Here is an 18,269-nt window from a genome sequence, read left to right on the forward strand (position 1 = left end):
ATTAGGAACCCCACAATCCACAACCATCGGGCTATGATCAAAATACTGGGGGTGGTAATACAACATAAAGAAGAAGGGAAACACAAATTCTATCTCTCATTGAACAACATCCTATCAAGTTTGCACCACATTTTCCCATTAGTGTCACCCTTATTGTTCCAAGTAAGAAAGCTCCAATGGAGCAAGATCCTTTAACTCAGCCATGTTACACATCTCATTAAGATCCCCCCAATGTGGTTTCCATTGTAGAACCCCCCCAATTTCTCATTCATCCCTCTAATGTAGTTAAAGTCTCCCATAAAGGCCGTGGATTGTGTCCGCGCCCTCTTGCAAACAACACAAGATCTTCCCATAACAATTTCTGCTCAACCACACTATTAACCCATAGATAACCGAACACAAAAAACTTTTATTGGATTTGAGAACCGTAACATTACAAGGAAAAGTTTGAGCCGAGCTGAGCCTTGAAGACTTGCACACTCACATCCTCCTCATTCCAACCTAACCAGATTCTACCTCTTATCACAAAAAGAATAGTTGTCAACCACTGTCCATTTATTAATACCAAACTCCTTTCTATCCCTATTGCTTTCCCTAACTCTGGTTTCTAAAATGGCACATAAACACAAGTTCTTACTACTAATAAAAAATCTGACTTCCTTTTGTTTAATAGGGAATTAAGACCCTTAATATTCCACGCGGGCAAACTTAATCATGGCTAATGCTTAGGTAGGATTTCTCCTTTTTAGCCAATCTCTTCTTTTGACTTCTAGTAAAAGCTACCAGCCCTTCTCCTTGCCATCTTTCTCAAACACTCCCCAAGTTTCCAAAGGAAGTAACTATAGGTGAGCTAATGTCAAGATCACTATCCTAAGAAGGATTTATCTTGGTGACAAAAGTAGATGAGAACTGATCCAATTCCAACCAATTTGAAACAACAAACAACACAAAAATATGCCCTAAACTCAAGCTTAAATTCGGCCAACACAAATGGAGACAATGTCACACTTACTTGCAATTTTAGGTTAAGACAGAATGAACACTTCAAGCATAAAGGAATTCTCCCACCAACTTGAATCGATTCACCATCAAATCTCCTTGCCAAGACTTGGATAAAGAAATTTCAATAAGACCCAAAGTTCTCTCAATAGTTAAACCAAGTTTTTGATATTTTCATGAACTAAATTTACAGGAGAAAATAGTTGCCTTTATATAGCAATTACAAGGTTAAAAGAGTAATCAACAGATACAATAATGGAAATGAAAATTAATAAATATTACACAAAATTATAAACCTTCCATTCAAAATAAGGCCATACCCTTTAATGCAAAAGGACATGATTCTTTAATTCTAGGGTTCATGTCTTTAACCACCCCATTAGTTGAAAAACTCACTTTATTAGCCCAAACTTGATCAATGATCCTAATCAAGTCTACTAATAAGGGTGTAAGATGGGGCCTTGAAGATCTTGCAAATGGATCCAATAAGGGTTCAAGTGGACTTTCCCATTTGGAATGAGATTTGGCCGAATGGGCTCACTTCAACACTTGGGCTTCTCTCTTGGTGGACTTGAGCTTCCTTTGTTGGGCTTGGACTTGGAATGGTTTGGGCCAAAGTGCTTGGGCTCTCTCTCCCCTTGGAACTTGCTTGGGCCGAACTCCTCCAATGCTTTCCACACTCCACATCCAAGTGTTTTAGGACTGAAATAAAACTCTTTGATTCAACTGAATTAGCAAGTGTTTTAGGACTTGTAATTCCTTGTCCACTCATGTTTACAAGTGTTTTAGGACTTGTAAACGTATCAAGAACCCTTATCCTCTCCCTCAACTTCCTCGACCTCATTTGTACCAAAATCACCTCACCCGACTTTTCTCAAGATATCCCACTTTTACGCCACTCATTCCACCTTCATCATCACCACTATTACCGACAAAAATCTCCTTGCCACCCATTACTAGGATCAATACCCTCTATGGTAAGAGCCACAATTGGTTCATGTAGGGTTAGAGATCCTCACCTCTTTCCCTTGATTTACTAAAGGCTGCTTTTGTAGGACTAAATCCTTCCTCCCTCACTTCTTTCTCAACACTTTCTTTTAGGGAGAGCTTGTTCCATTCTTATGAAATAGGTCTTCTTAACCATCAGTCAAGGGAGTAGCTTTAGGAGCATACAGCATTGCTTTTGATCATGACCGAAGCTTTTGACCAAGCACACACAATAGTTTCCAAGCGTATTCAACTCTAATATCAACCACCTCCCCATTTGACAATTCAAGCTAAACACTTCTTTGAAATCCGAGGAAGAATCAAGTTCAACACATACCTTAGCAAATTCTAACCTTTCTCCAGCTTTGGTTATAGTATGCACATGGAAGGGTACACCCACGGCACTTGCAACATAACTAAGCACCTTGTAAGTCCAAAATTCTAGAGGAATCCCATCAAGCTTGGTCCAAATAGGCACTTTAGTCACACCATTATTGCAGGAATTCATATTAGGACCCCATTGCTTCAAAAAGAGAGGTAATTGGCCACCAATGAACCACGGGCCATTCTCCATAACCTCATTTTTCGATAACTCGTCCGAGAACTTAAGAATGTAACCAGCTTGACCATTAGAGATAACCGCAACATTGCCATACTTCTTCCAATTTTTGTCCTCAAAGTTCTTCATAAGGTAGCTTCTTTCCCAAGAAAAAACCCACAAGACAATTGCTCCATGTTTCAAATCCCATATCAGCAACTTCCTTCGGAGGAGAAACACAAATTTTAGTTCCTTCTTTGATCATGCCCGGTTTGAAATATTCCAGCCCCACATTTGACTTCTCAGAAGAGAAGAGATTCTTCCAAGCTTTTGGGTTTGAAGGAGGATTAGTAACCAGGTTTTCTATTTTACTAACCACAATTCCCTTAGCAAGAGAACCATCCATTGCTAGTAGGCTCACTCACCTTAACCGACTCATCCACAGTATTAGACTTTTCCTTCTTACCACACATTTCCACTCTGTTTTCATGAGTACCATTGATACCACTTGGGAATAAAGCGTCTTTGGCAACCCAAATAATTTCACCCTCCTCATACAAAGAGTTGCTAGAACCCGAGACCTTCACCATCTTGACTTGAACAAATCCACCCTTGACAACATTAAGCACTTTTCCACTCACAACCGGCTTCATTTTAAGCACACCACAAGAACTCTTAGCCTCACTTACACTCTAAGAATTCACAAAATCGAGATCACCTGGAGGCTTACTATGGCTTTGGGAAGGTTTGGGAAGAAGCGGGAAAAAGTTGATTTTTTGGGAGATTGATGATTGCTCGAAATAGTTTTAAATTTCCTGTGCATGGGAAACGTTTATTTGCTCTTTATTGGGTAATTAGGCATTTAGGCTTTACATGTGAAATGAAACAATCTGATGAAATTTTATTGGGGATGAATAAGTAAAGTTTCAAATTTTTTTAGGGGTGAATAGTAAATTTTATAAACCTTATTAGATAAATAAAGAAATTTAATCATTTTGTATGATATACGTGAAATTACTGAGTTTGGGGTGTCCGTATTATTTATGTAGTTAGTCATAGGCATGAAAAAAATCGGTTAACCGAATCGGTTCACCCTACCCATAACCGAATCGGATTTCGGTTCAAGTGGAAAACTAAATCGAAACCGAACCGGTTTTCTACTTGAGTCAGTTTCTAATCAAACCGAAAAATCAATTAATCGGTTAACCAATTTTAAACCGGTCATTCAAATGGGTTAGACTAGTTTGGCCCAATTCAATCAAACCCTCCATTTTGACCCAATTTCTTTTTAAACATGTTTATTCCAATGGGCCTGGGTATTCAAAATTTCAAAGACTTAATGAATTACAAAAAGGAAAGAAAGATAATAAGCAAACATTATATTAAAACGGCAAGTGGTATGACATTGAAAGAGAGAAGGTGCTTCCTGGGTGTGAAAGAAAGGCGAGAAAAACCAGCAGCAGAAGAATAAACAAGAGGATAATTTTTCTTATCTATAATCTGAATACGTGCGAGGGAATTCAACGTGGAGGCGAAGGAACCCAGAACCAAAGAAGACGAAAAACGAAGCGACTGAAATGAAGATACCCGAATAACATCTGCCATTTATAGATTGATTGATCAAAAAAAAAAATAACAGAGGCTTGGAGTTGGAGTTATATATATTTAAAAAGGAACAAAAAGAAGGAAAATCTAGGAAAATGAAGAAAGAACTTGATTCAAACTACATAAGGTCAAAAAGAGATGGAGACTGACAGAGAGTTGTAAAATTTGAGTGCTGTTGTCGCCGCAAAAGACAGAGAGGTTTGAGAGAGATGAAAATATACCGTCCTGGACGGCTGCACTAGTGGAAGAGAGTTAGACTTAGGTTTAGTTCCGCTTCGATCAACCGGTTTGTATTTTTTGAAAAACTGAAATTATCCATTATCCCGAACGAAACTGAACCAAATCCGGAAAAAAAACCGAAATTTTCAGACCAGTTTTTCGGTTCGGTTATCGATTTTTTTTTTCCACTCCTATTTAGTCAAATTCATTAGAACTGAAAACTTACTCTTAAAAATTAAAGCAGCGGAGATAATTTCAATCATCAGATTAAATATAAACTTTATGACAATCACATGCAATATCAACCCAAATAAATGCATCTTCCTTCAGCTCACTTATACATGAGAAGTCACAGAATTGTTTACTCCTGACTCTCTCCCAACACATTTTGTCTTTTCTAAAATAAAATAAATTGTTAACTTATGATCAGGATCTAAAGTGATGTATGATGAACGTGTTCAATTCTTTCAATGATCAAAGAGCGCCTCCAATGACTTCATCTTTAAGAGCCTTTCAATAGCTGCGGCACCAGACAGCCTATGCTCCAAAGTGTAATGGAGTACAAATTTTCGATACATCAACACTTGCAGACCTCTGAATTGCTTGCTATTCTTTTTTCTTAGCCCAAAGCATGACAAGAGAGAACCCCATCAACGACATGATTACAGTCTGTACATCTCATAAAGAAAACGGGACTTATCAAATTCATATGTGAGATGCTAAAGCCAGCCAATTTATAGACAAATAAAGAAAATCTGTCAAATATAACATCATGCAGCTACTTCTTTTACCACATCATACAGTTAAACCACATCTCTAATGAAGCAACCTCTCCTTGTTGATCGACTTTTATAAGCAAAGGTGCATAAATCTATATAATGAAGTGTTGCACAACTCAAGCAACAATTAAATCAATAAATTTCTATATTCTAAATCCCAACTTCCAGGCAAAGGTCAAAGAGTATGATAACTCTCATGCCCTTCCCAGAAAGCTGAACCTCATCCAATTCATTTGTGGTATTGAATAGAATATCCAGAGCACAATAACACAGTCAATCAGTATGAAAAAAGAAATGGGAAACTTTGGGATAGACTTAACCATTTAAGCTATAAAAAGGTAATCTGTGGTGTTATTTGTAGGTTGTTATAATAGTCTTGTACCAAGTACAAAGATTTTTCGCATATGAAAAATAAAAAAGACATGATTAGCACCAGATTTTCTATTCACAACTCAAACGGCAAGAACTAGTTCAAACAAAAAGTCATTGACTTACAGAGATTGCTGGCGGCACACTCACAAGTGGATCTTGGAAGAACCTATTAGCAAGTGCAAGAGCTAGGAGACTGCTCTGCATTCCTGGAAAAGGAAAAACGTCAGGTAGAAGACTATAGTCTTTTATAATTTCAAAACATCATACCTGTCTCAAACGATAGTGTTCTTTGCAGCGCTTTCACATCATGTGCCTTACGGAAGGTAAAGCCAGTAAGAATATATCCTGCCACAAATGCTGACAAGTGGAATGCAATTATGAGCGACAAAATAGTTACACCAAAAGGGGACATAACGGACTCCATGTTAATGGCAAGTGGTGCTCCAACACAGCAAGCTGTCACAAGCACTGACAGTGGAGGCAAGAATGGACGGATAGCATTAGAAAAGCGGGGAAAGAACCTGTAGGCACAGATATATGAGACAGGTGAGGACCTCTCAAATAAATTCTGACTTCAAGCAATTTTACCTTCGGTTAATATCTCACCGATTCAAAAGCAAACCTCCAACAATGGGTGCAACTACAATCTGCAAAATGCTGGAAACCATTCCTTTAACATCAACAGGCAATCTCTTCCCAATAAGCAAGAGTGATAAGAGTGGTGTAACAACAACCGCAGTAGCAGTAGACAATGATGTCATAACAATGCTTAGAGGGGCAAGAGGAGGGTCTGTCAGAAAAGTAGCATAATTGGAGAGCTGAGCACCACTAACACAAGAAACCAACATAATCCCCGCACCTGATTCATGAATTTGCATTATGCCTTCACACTACACTGTCAACTCTTTTTGAAGGTTAGACAAAACAGAACCTCACCTATGGAAGTAGGAAGTCCAAAAACTGTTACTGAAATTATGCCAAAAATATATCCTAGAATAGGCTTCACCACAAACTGGCCAACATAACCTGCAAAAATAGCTGCTGGTCTCTTGAAGGCTTCAAGAAATTCCTTTTCGCTGGAATTAACCCCAACTGCAAACATCAGAAACCCTAATGCTGGAGCATAGTACCTACAAATAGATTAATAATAGAATCATAAGCATAATATTCCTTGAAGAATTTACTTCATCATGTAGCAAATTACTTTCATATGAAATTTGTCATCAGAGCATTGAGTTTCAATGTCCTAAATCAGTGAATCAGTGATAAGAAAAAATGAATTTGAATCTTCAGAAGTTGCAAAAAAGTTTCTCAAGTAGCAAATATTACATATCAGAATGGAAGCACGTAAACTGATTCACAGGAGTGTTTTGTAAAAAATGCTACTCCATCAATTTGTTGCATTTCCAAACAATTTTAAAACAACCCTCGTTGCACCACAGGACTAGCTTTCTCCTCATTTGGATTTTAAAAGAAATCAATAGGAAATATCTCATCAGGACAAAACAGGTATCCACTTTGCACCTCAAGACAAAGAAACAAAATCAAGTGTCAGAAATCAGACAACACCTACTCTTTCCTCTTATTGATGATTCTTCCCTCAAAGCACATCAATTCTAACAAGTATTAATGAAATAGTAAAATTGATGGAGAGCAAAAGAAGGCAGCTCCAAGGAAAAATGCAATCTGAAGATTCTGAACAAACAGAATTTTTTTTTTTTTTTTTTTTGTCAAAGAAACAGGTCAGATACTTGCACTAAAAACTAGGACCGAGGACCCAATCAAGGTTAAGAACTGAAACAGTTTCCCACTCCCCATATAATTTATTATTACTTAAAACAGATATAAAGTTTTTTGTTTCAGTCGTTTCAAATTTAGCCACAATCTTCCTCACTCACCTTGTCTGGAGATCATTTTCTTAGCAACAATTGATGTCACCTAACAGATTCCCATAATTTATTTAAAATGGATGCTTTATGGTCCAGTATAAAACAGGTCACACCTGCTTTTCCTTCTCGTTACCATTGATCTCTTAGAATTGCACAGAAAATAAATTGCACTCTCAAAGTATTCTTCCTTTCATGTTGCTTGTCAAAGCAGATAAATGTATCACCACAGAGTTTTTAAACAAGGCATTTAGCATTCACATACCTGCTTGTAAACCACATGAAAGAAGGTGGAAAGACAAGAGCCAACACTGTGCTAGCAATGACTACATGGGGCAAAAGGGTATTTGATTGCTTCAATATATTAACAAAATTATTCTCCTGCTTAACCACACAAAACGAGGAACGCAGAAGCTGCTATCAGTATAGGCCTAAAAATTACTCTTTTAATTACACATATGAATCATAATACAGTATAAAATTCAAAGTATAAAAAGAAACAGTTCAAGCGACCAGTAAACACTCGAAAGATTCAGTATTTAGAAAAATTAAATGTTTAAGACTCAACTGGAATTGACGTAATATTCCGCTCCTTTATATACAACTCTAAACCCTAAACCTTAAGAAAAACTGTGTGCATCATTTCTTCAATTAACCGATAATGTTAATAAAAAAACTGATTATGTAAGTTGATTGAAAGTTATCCACTAGAGCACCAAATTATAAATATTGTAAAATCATAAAGTATTGTAAAATTATAAATCAAAATACCTTATTAGGTCCAGTAACATAATTCTGATCTGAATTTTGATCAAAAGAACCCGAAAAATTCTCTGACAAAGATTTGATCACCAAATGTCTTGAGCTCCTAATTTTTACTTCAAAAACAATAAAAAAATAAAAGAAAAATAAAATACACCCACATCGAAGCCAATATAAATAAAAATGATACTAAACTGAAGTTTAAAGGAGAAAAAATAAATAAATAAAAGAGCACTTACACTCAGAAATCGAGTCAAAACGAACTGGGAATCCTATAAATTCAATCATAAGAGCAATATCATTAAAATTACTACTAAGAAAACAAATATATAAATTTAAAAAAAAAAAAAAAAGCCCTGACCTGAAGAAGAAGAGTATGAGAGATTTCGAGGGAAGACTGGAATGTTATGGTTTGGAGATTTAACAGAGAAGGTTTTGGCGTTCAAATACAAGCGTTGAAGTTGTAACATGTTCAAGTTCGGATTCATCTTCAGAAAACAAAAAAGGAGTTTTGGTTTTATCAATTGAAGAATCTTGGGAATCTAGTCAGTTTTAAGTCAAATATTAAAGAAAGTTTGTAATTTTGGTTTGGGATGGACTATTAATTTATATGAACTTGTTTAAAATTTGATTTAACCAAATGAAAAAATTTAGAAAAGAGAGACGAGGCAATAGAAATCTCAGGAGACAAGAGTAGTAGAATTTAGTATCTGAAATGCGTAACACTAGCCTTATAAGGAGACATACAAAAAGTCATATAAAGAGATAATCCCTACCCTTAAAAGAAGGAAAAAGAGAGAGAGAGATTTTAAAGATAGAGGTTGTCTCTTTGTATGATTCTTTGTATGTGTTATTCATATGAATTAGTAATTTTCAAACAAATTGAGAAATATGAAATTAAAAAAACAAAAAATGGTTTCTAAAATCACTTTCATGCCATAAATTCTCTTCTCTTTTTCATTATTAAAAGTTATAAGGGATACTATCACTTAAGAGACAATGCGTTGCGGGTAGGGGTATTCAAAAGAACCGTTCGGAACCGGAACCGTTGGGTACCCGGGGTTTGGTTCTGGTTCTTACCCAGAACCGATCGTCAACGGGTAGATTTTAGTTTGAAAAATCTGGAACCGACACTGTATGGTTCCAGTTTCGATTTCTACAGTCAAGAACCAGAACCGGAACCGAGAATCGGGACTGAAATGAAATATTATTAAAGAGTGGGGGGGTTTGCAATTTACCTGTCACGTATAAAAATGGGCAAAAAATTTCATTTTCTTTCTTCCCTTCTCACGATCTTCGTCTGCTCTTGCTCTCTGTCCACTCACTTCAGATCAAGGCAAAAACTTTAGCTTTTTCTGCTTTTAATTTGTTTGGTGAAGTGTGATCCTTGGAATTTAGAAGAAGACACTAAAGCACTCCAATTTCTTAAAGTAATTTCCATTTCTTTCTTTTAATTTTATTTTTATTTTATTTAACCATAAATGAACTTTATATCCTTATATTCTCTGATGTGTGTACTGATTAATTATTGTGTAAAAAGTGGTTATCAAGTTAGCTTTGGGTTTATTTGTGATAGATTTGATTTTATATATCTGTGCTAGTGCTGAGTATTGTGAGTATTGTGTGCAAAAACTTCAAGCTAAAGCTAAGCATCATGAAGTTTGAAGTGAAAGCATGGAGCAACGGCAAAGCCCGGACAGGACTTTTATTTTAAGAAATGTGTATGCGTGTTTGAATTTATATGCGTATAACGTGTTTGTGTTTTGGGTTGTGAGAGTTTTGTTGCTAACAAACAATGTGGTTAACCTGTTGGACAAGAATTATGTTATGAATTGGTAGTCGGAGATAACAAATTGGGAAGCTTTTGAGTTCATTATTTATTAGTTAAAGTTGTTAGGCTGTTGAGATGTTGTTCCGTGTTATGTATATCAGGAATTTTTATTGGACAGCTCAATAAAAAAGAATAGGAATTTAGGTAGTATTATAGTGGTTAAGTGATTTTATCCCTGCATCTATGTTGCCTTAGAATGATTGATCTTCAAGCTCCTAAATTTCAAGTACAAATTATAGAACACAAAATCTCAACAGAGAAAGAAACTCCATAGCCACATTAATTAATCAAAAGATTGATAGCCTATATTGATCCTCTTTCTCTCAGAAAAGCATGTGACTTCGCCATGTTTTAGTTTAGCTTCTATTAGCATTTCTGCTTGGAATTTTGTCTTCCCCAAATGGGACAACATTAAACATGGCATTTTGATATGATTTTATTGAACAACTTTGATAAGTTGCTGCTTTCTCTTTTTCTTCAGTGGTAAAAGAATAATTAAGTGGATCCGCAAGAAGCTTCTCGGACGCTAAACAGATTCCTGAACATCGGTTGCCAATCACTCCAACTTCCAAGCATTCTCCACTAAAGAAAGAAACTTGTCACTTTCGGCCAAAACAATTAAAGAACTTAAACGGCGATTTCATAACTTGATTAGGAACCCCACAATCCACAACCATCGGGCTATGATCAAAATACTGGGGGTGGTAAATACAACATAAGAAGAAGGGAAACACAAATTCTATCTCTCATTGAACAACATCCTATCAAGTTTGCACCACATTTTCCCATTAGTGTCACCCTTATTGTTCCAAGTAAAGAAAGCTCCAATGGACAAAGATCCTTAACTCAGCCATGTTACACATCTCATTAATCCCCCCAATGTGGTTTCCATTGATAGAACCCCCCAATTTCTCATTCATCCCTCTAATTTAGTTAAAGTCTCCCATAATAGGCCGTGGATTGTGTCCGCGCCCTCTTGCAAACAACAAAGATCTTCCCATAACAATTTCTGCTCAACCACACATTAGACCCAAGATAACCGAACACAAAAACTTTTATTGATTTGAGAACCGTAACATTACAATGAAAAGTTTGAGCCGAGCTGGCCTTGAAGGACTTGCACACTCACATCCTCCTCATTCCACCTAACCAGATTCTACCTCTTATCACAAAAAGATAGTTGTCAACCACTGTCCATTTATTAATCACCAACTCCTAATTCTATCCCTATTGCTTTCCCTAACTCTGGTTTCTAAAATGGCACATAAACACAAGTTCTTACTACTAATAAAAAATCTGACTTCCTTTTGTTTAATAGGGGAATTAAGACCCTTATTTCCACGCGGCAAACTTAATCATGGCTAATGCTTTAGGTAATTTCTCCTTTTAGCCAATCTCTTCTTTTGACTTCTAGTAAAAGCTACCATGCCTCTCTCCTTGCCATCTTTCTCACAACACTCCCCAAGTTTCCAAAGGAAGTAACTATAGGTGAGCTAATGTCAAGATCACTATCCTAAGAAGGATTTATCTTGGTGACAAAAGTAGATGGAGAACTGATCCAATTCCAACCAATTTGAAACAACAACAACACAAAAATATGCCCTAAACTCAAGCTTAAATTCGGCCAACACAAATGGAGACAATGTCACACTTACTTGCAATTTTAGGTTAAGACAAGAATGAACACTTCAAGCATAAAGGAATTCTCACCAACTTGAATCGATTCACCATCAAATCTCCTTGCCAGACTGGATAAGAAATTTCAATAAGAACACAAAGTTCTCTCAATAGTTAAACCAAGTTTTTGATATTTTCATGAACTAAATTTACAGGAGAAAATAGTTGCCTTTATATAGGCAATTACAAGGTTAAAAGAGTAATCAACAGATACAATATAAGGAAAATGAAAATTAATAAATATTACACAAAAATTATAAACCTTCCATTCAAAAATAAGCCATACCCATTTAATGCAAAGGGACATGATTCTTTAATTCTAGGGTTCATGTCTTTAACCACCCCATTAGTTGAAAAAACTCACTTTATTAGCCCAAACTTGATCAATGCCTAATCAAGTCTCTAATAAGGGTGTAAGATTGGGCCTTGAAGATCTTGCAAATGGATCCAATAGGTTCAGTGGACTTTCCCATTTGGAATGAGATTGGGCCGAATGGGCTCACTTCAACACTTGGGCTTCTCTCTTGTGGACTTGAGCTTCCTTTGTTGGGCTTGGACTTGGAATGGTTTGGGCCAAAGTGCTTGGGCTCTCTCTCCCCTTGAAACTTGCTTGGGCCGAATCTCCTCCAATGCTTTCCACACTCCACAATCCAAGTGTTTTAGGACTGAAATAAAACTCTTTGATTCAACTGAATTAGCAGTGTTTTAGGACTTGTAATTCCTTGTCCACTCATGTTTACAAGTGTTTTAGGACTTTAAACGTATCAGAACCCTTATCCTCTCCCTCACTTCCTCGACCTCATTTGTACCCCAAAATCACCTCACACGACCTTTCTCAAGATAGTCCACTTTTACGCCACTCATTCCACCTTCATCATCACCACTATTACCGACAAAAAATCTCCTTGCCACCCACATTACTAGGATCAATACCCTCTATGGTAAGACCACAAATTGTTCATGTAGGGGTTAGAGATACTCACCTCTTTACCTTGATTTACTAAAGGCTGCTTTTGTAAGGGACTAAATCCTTCCTCCCTCACTTCTTTCTCAACAACTTTCTTTTAGGAGGAGACTTGTTTCCATTCTTATGAAATAGGGGTCTTCTTAACAACATCAGTCAAGGGAGTAGCTTTAGGAGCATACAAGCATTGCTTTTGATCATGACCGAAGCTTTTGCACCAAGCACACAATAGGTTTCCAAGCGTATTCAACTCTAATATCAACCACCTCCCCATTTGACAATTCAAGCTCAAACACTTCTTTGAAATCCGAGGAAGAATCAAGTTCAACACATACCTTAGCAAATTCTAACCTTTCTCCAGCTTTGTTTATATATGCACATGAAGGGGACACCCACGGCACTTGCAACATATACTAAGCACCTTGTAAGTCCAAAATTCTAGAGGAATCCCATCAAGCTTGGTCCAAATAGGCACTTTAGTCACACCATTATTGCAGAATTCATATTAGGACCCCATTGCTTCAAAGAGAGGTAATTGGCCACCAATGACCACGGGCCATTCTCCATAACCTCATTTTTTCGATAACTCGTCCGAGAACTTAGAATGTAACCAGCTTGACCATTAGAGATAACCGCAACATTGCCATACTTCTTCAATTTTTGTCCTCAAAGTTCTTCATAAGGTAGCTTCTTTCCCAAGAAAAACCCACAAGACAATTGCTCCATGTTTCAATCCCATATCAGCAACTTCCTTCGGAGAGAAACACAAATTTTAGTTCCTTCTTTGATCATGCCCGGTTTGAAATATTCCAGCCCCACATTTGACTTCTCAGAAGAGAAGAGATTCTTCCAAGCTTTTGGGTTTGAAGGAGCATTAGAACCAGGTTTTCTATTTTACTAACCACAATTCCCTTAGCAAGAGAACCATCCATTGCTAGTAGGCTCACTCACCTTAACCGACTCATCCACACTATTAGACTTTTCCTTCCTACCACACATTTCCACACTCTTTTCATGAGTACCATTGATACCACTTGGGAATAAAGCGTCATTGGCAACCCCAATAATTTCACCCTCCTCATACAAGAGTTGCTAGAACCCGAGACCTTCACCATCTTGACTTGAACAAATCCACCCTTGACACCATTAAGCACTTTTCCACTCACACCGGCTTCATTTTAAGCACACCACGAACTCTTAGCCTCACTTACACTCTAAGAATTCACAAAATCGAGATCACCAGGAGGCTTACTATGCTTTGGGATTTGGGAAGAACGGGAAATGTTGATTTCTTGGGAGATTGATGATTGCTCGAAATAGTTTTAAATTTCCTGTGCATGGAAACGTTATTTTGCTCTTTATTGGGTAATTAGGCATTTAGGCTTTACATGTGAAATGAACAATCTGATAAAATTTATTGGGGATGAATAAGTAAAGTTTCAAATTTTTTAGGGGTGAATAGTAAAGTTTAAAAACCTTATTAGATAAATAAGGAAATTTAATCATTTTGTATGATGTACGGGAAATTACTGAGTTTGGGGTGTCTGTATTATTTATGTGGTTGTCATAGGCATAGAAAAAATCGGTTAACCAAATTGGTTCACCCTACCCATAATCGAACCGGATTTCGGTTCAAGTGAAAAACTGAATCGAAACGAACCGGTTTTCTACTTGAGTCAGTTTCTAACACACTAAAAAATCGATTAATCAGTTAACCAATTTTAAACCAATCATTCAAATGAGTTAGACTAGTTTGGCCCAATTCAATCAAACCCTCCATTTAACCCAATTTCTTTTAAAACATGTTTATTCCAATGGCGCTGGGTATTCAAAATTTCAAAGACTTAATGAATTACAAAAAAAAGAAAGATAATAGCAAACATTATTAAAACGGCAAGTGGTAGACATTGAAAAGAGAAAGTGCTTCCTGGGTGTGAAGAAAGGCGAGAAAAACCAGCAGCAGAAGAATAAACAAGAGGATATTTTTTCTTATCTATAATCTGAATACGTGCGAGGAATTCAACGTGAGGCGAAGGAACCCAGAACCAAAAAGGACGAAAAACGAAGCGACTGAAATGAAGATACCCGAATACCATCTGCCATTTATAGATTGATTGATCAAAAAAAAAATAACAGAGGCTTGAGTTGGAGTTATATATATTTAAAAGGACAAAAAGAAGGAAAATCTAGGAAAATAAGAAAGAACTTGATTCAACTACATAAGGTCAAAAAGAGATGGAGACTGACGAGAGTTGTAAAATTTGGTGCTGTTGTCGCCGCAAAAGACAGAGAGGTTTGAGAGAGATGAAATATACCGTCCTGGACGGCTGCACTAGTGGAAGAGAGTTAGACTTAGTTTTAGTTCCGCTTCGATCAACCGTTTGTATTTTTTGAAAAACTGAAATTACCATTATCCCGAACGAAACTGAACCAAATCCGGAAAAAAAACCGAAATTTTCAGACCAGTTTTTCGGTTCGTTTCGATCTTTTTTTTCCCACCCCTATTTAGCAAAATTAAAGCAGCGGAGATAATTTCAATCATCAGATTAAATATAAACTTTATGACAATCACATGCAATATCAACCCAATAAATGCATCTTCCTTCAGCTCACTTATACATGAGAAGTCACAGAATTGTTTACTCCTGACTCTCTCCTAACATATTTTGTCTTTTCTAAAATAAAATAATTGTTAACTTGATCAGGATCTAAACTGATGTATGATGAACGTGTTCAATTCTTTCAATGATCAAAGAGCGCCTCCAATGACTTCATCTTTAAGAGCCTTTCAATAGCTGCGGCACCAGACAGACCTATGCTCCAAAGTGTAATGGAGTACAAATTTTCGATACATCAACACTTGCAGGACCTCTGATTGCTTGCTATTCTTTTTTCTTAGCCCAAAGCATGACAGAGAGAACCCCATCACGACATGATTACAGTCTGTACATCTCATAAAAAAACGGGACTTATCAAATTCATATGTGAATGCTAAAGCCAGCCAATTTATAGACAAATAAAGAAAATCTGTCAAATATAACATCATGCAGCACTTCTTTTACCACATCATACATTTAAACCACATCTCTAATGAAGCAACCTCTCCTTGTTGATCGACTTTTATAAGCAAAGGTGCATAAATCTATATAATGAAGTGTTCCACAACTCAAGCAACAATTAAATCAATAAATTTCTATATTCTAAATCCCAACTTCCAGGCAAAGGTCAAAGAGTATGATAACCTCATGCCCTTCCCAGAAAGCTGAACCTCATCCAATTCATTTGGTGGTATTGAATAGAATATCCAGAGCACAATAACACAGTCAATCATATGAAAAAAGAAATGGGAAACTTTGGGATAGACTTAACCATTTAAGCTATAAAAAGGTAATCTGTGGTGTTATTTGTAGGTTGTTATAATAGTCTTGTACCAGTACAAGATTTTTCGCATATGAAAATAAAAAAGACATGATTAGCACCAGATTTTCTATTCACAATCAAATGGCAAGAACTAGTTCAAACAAAAAGTCATTGACTTAGAGATTGCTGGCGGCACACTCACAAGTGGATCTTGGAAGAACCTATTAGCAAGTGCAAAGCTAGGAGACTGCTCTGCATTCCTGGAAAGGAAAAACGTCAGGTAGAACTATAGTCTTTTATAATTTCAAAACATCATACCTGTCTCAAACGATAGTGTTCTTTGCAGCGCTTTCACATCATGTGCCTCACGGAGGTAAGCCAGTAAGAATTATCCTCCACAAATGCTGACAAGTGGAATGCAATTATAGGCGACAAATAGTTACACCAAAAGGGACATAACGGACTCCATGTTAATGGCAAGTGGTGCTCCACCACGCAAGCTGTCACAAGCACTGACAGTGGAGGCAAGAATGGACGGATAGCATTAGAAAGCGGGAAAGAACCTGTAGGCACAGATATAGGACAGTGAGGACCTCTCAAATAAATTCTCCTTCAAGCAATTTTACCTTCAGTTAATATCTCACCGATTCAAAAGCAAGCCTCCAACATATGGTGCAACTACAATCTGCAAAATGCTGGAACCATTCCTTTAACATCAACAGCAATCTCTTCCCAATAAGCAAGAGTGATAAGAGTGGTGTAACACACACCGCAGTAGCAGTAGACAATGATGTCATAACAATGCTTAGAGGGGCAAGAGGAGGTCTGTCAGAAAAGTAGCAAATTGGAGAGCTGAGCACCACTAACACAAGAAACCAACATAATCCCCCACCTGATTCATGAATTTGCATTATGCCTTCACACTACACTGTCAACTCTTTTTGAAGTTAGACAAAACAGAACCTCACCTATGGAAGTAGGAATCCAAAAACTGTTACTGAAATTATGCCAAAAATATATCCTAAATAGGCTTCACCACAAACTGGCCAACATAACCTGCAAAAATAGCTGCTGGTCTCTTGAGGCTTCAAGAAATCCTTTTCGCTGGAATTAACCCCAACTGCAAACATCAGAAACCCTAATGCTGGAGCATAGTACCTACAAATAGATTAATAATAGAATCATAAGCATAATATTCCTTGAAGAATTTCTTCATCATGTAGCAAATTACTTTCATATGAAATTTGTCATCAGAGCACTGAGTTTCAATGTCCTAAATCAGTGAATCAGTGATAAGAAAAATGAATTTGAATCCTCAGAAGTTGCAAAAAAGTTTCTCAAGTAGCAAATATTACATATCAGAATGGAAGCACGTAAACTGATTCACAGGAGTGTTTTGAAAAAATGCTACTACGTCAATTTGTTGCATTTCCAAACAATTTTAAACAACCCTCATTGACCACAGGACTAGCTTTCTCCTCATTTGGATTTTAAAAGAACAATAGGAATATCTCATCAGGACAAAACAGGTATCCACTTTGCACCTCAAGACAAAGAAACAAATCAAGTGTCAGAAATCAGACAACACCTACTCTTTCCTCTTATGTGATTCTTCTCCCTCAAAGCACATCAATTCTAACAAGTATTAATGAAATAGTAAAATTGATGGAGAGCAAAAGAAGGCAGCTCCAAGGAAAAATGCAATCTGAAGATTCTGAACAAAAAGATATATATATATATATATATATATATATATATATATATATATATATTTTTGTCAAAGAAACGGGTCAGTTACTTGCACTAAAAACTAGACCGAGGACCCAATCAAGGTTAGAACTGAAACAGTTTCCCACTCCCCATATAATTTATTATTCCTTAAAACAGATATAAAGTTTTTTGTTTCAGTCTTTTCAAATTTAGCCCACAATCTTCCTCACTCACCTTGTCTGGAGATCATTTTCTTAGCAACAATTGATGTCCCCTAACAGATTCCCATAATTTATTTAAAATGGATGCTTTATGGTCCAGTATAAAACAGGTCACACCTGCTTTTCCTTCTCGTTACCATTGATCTCTTAGAATTGCACAGAAAATAAATTGCACTCTCAAAGTATTCTTCCTTCATGTTGCTTGTCAAAGCAGATAAATGTATCACCACAAGTTTTTAAACAAGGCATTTAGCATTCACATACCGGCTTGTAAACCACATGAAAGAAGGTGGAAGAACAAGAGCCAACACTGTGCTAGCAATGACTACATGGGGCAAAAGGGTATTTGATTGCTTCAT

At 36.7% G+C, this 18,269-nt stretch overlaps 1 protein-coding gene, 1 long non-coding RNA gene and 1 pseudogene across 3 annotated transcripts; all 3 read right to left on the minus strand.

The window, feature by feature from the left end:
- Positions 1-4,598: 4,598 nt before the first annotated feature.
- Positions 4,599-8,277, minus strand: LOC116111539 (probable sodium/metabolite cotransporter BASS6, chloroplastic). Of its 2 annotated transcripts, XM_031397715.1 has the most exons (7): positions 8,157-8,277; positions 7,651-7,766; positions 6,436-6,629; positions 6,106-6,358; positions 5,767-6,020; positions 5,623-5,705; positions 4,599-5,017 (listed from the first exon to the last, which is right to left on the minus strand). In XM_031397715.1, the coding sequence occupies exons 2-7, from the start codon at positions 7,665-7,667 to the stop codon at positions 4,955-4,957; spliced, it is 864 nt and encodes a 287-aa protein (XP_031253575.1). In that variant the 5' UTR covers positions 7,668-7,766; positions 8,157-8,277; the 3' UTR covers positions 4,599-4,954. The 2 variants fall into 2 exon arrangements, with proteins under 2 accessions (XP_031253575.1, XP_031253574.1); XM_031397714.1 differs by lacking the exon at positions 7,651-7,766 and having other exon boundaries at positions 8,157-8,260.
- A 109-nt stretch (positions 8,278-8,386) lies between these two features.
- On the minus strand, positions 8,387-8,882 carry LOC116111540. The gene is made up of 2 exons (XR_004125087.1): positions 8,509-8,882; positions 8,387-8,419 (listed from the first exon to the last, which is right to left on the minus strand). It is a non-coding gene; the product is annotated as an uncharacterized LOC116111540 (long non-coding RNA).
- A 7,248-nt stretch (positions 8,883-16,130) lies between these two features.
- LOC116111527 lies at positions 16,131-18,269 on the minus strand (annotated as a pseudogene).

The sequence above is a fragment of the Pistacia vera genome, unplaced genomic scaffold (assembly GCF_008641045.1).
Source record: "Pistacia vera cultivar Batoury unplaced genomic scaffold, PisVer_v2 Contig642, whole genome shotgun sequence".
Taxonomy (NCBI): domain Eukaryota; kingdom Viridiplantae; phylum Streptophyta; class Magnoliopsida; order Sapindales; family Anacardiaceae; genus Pistacia; species Pistacia vera.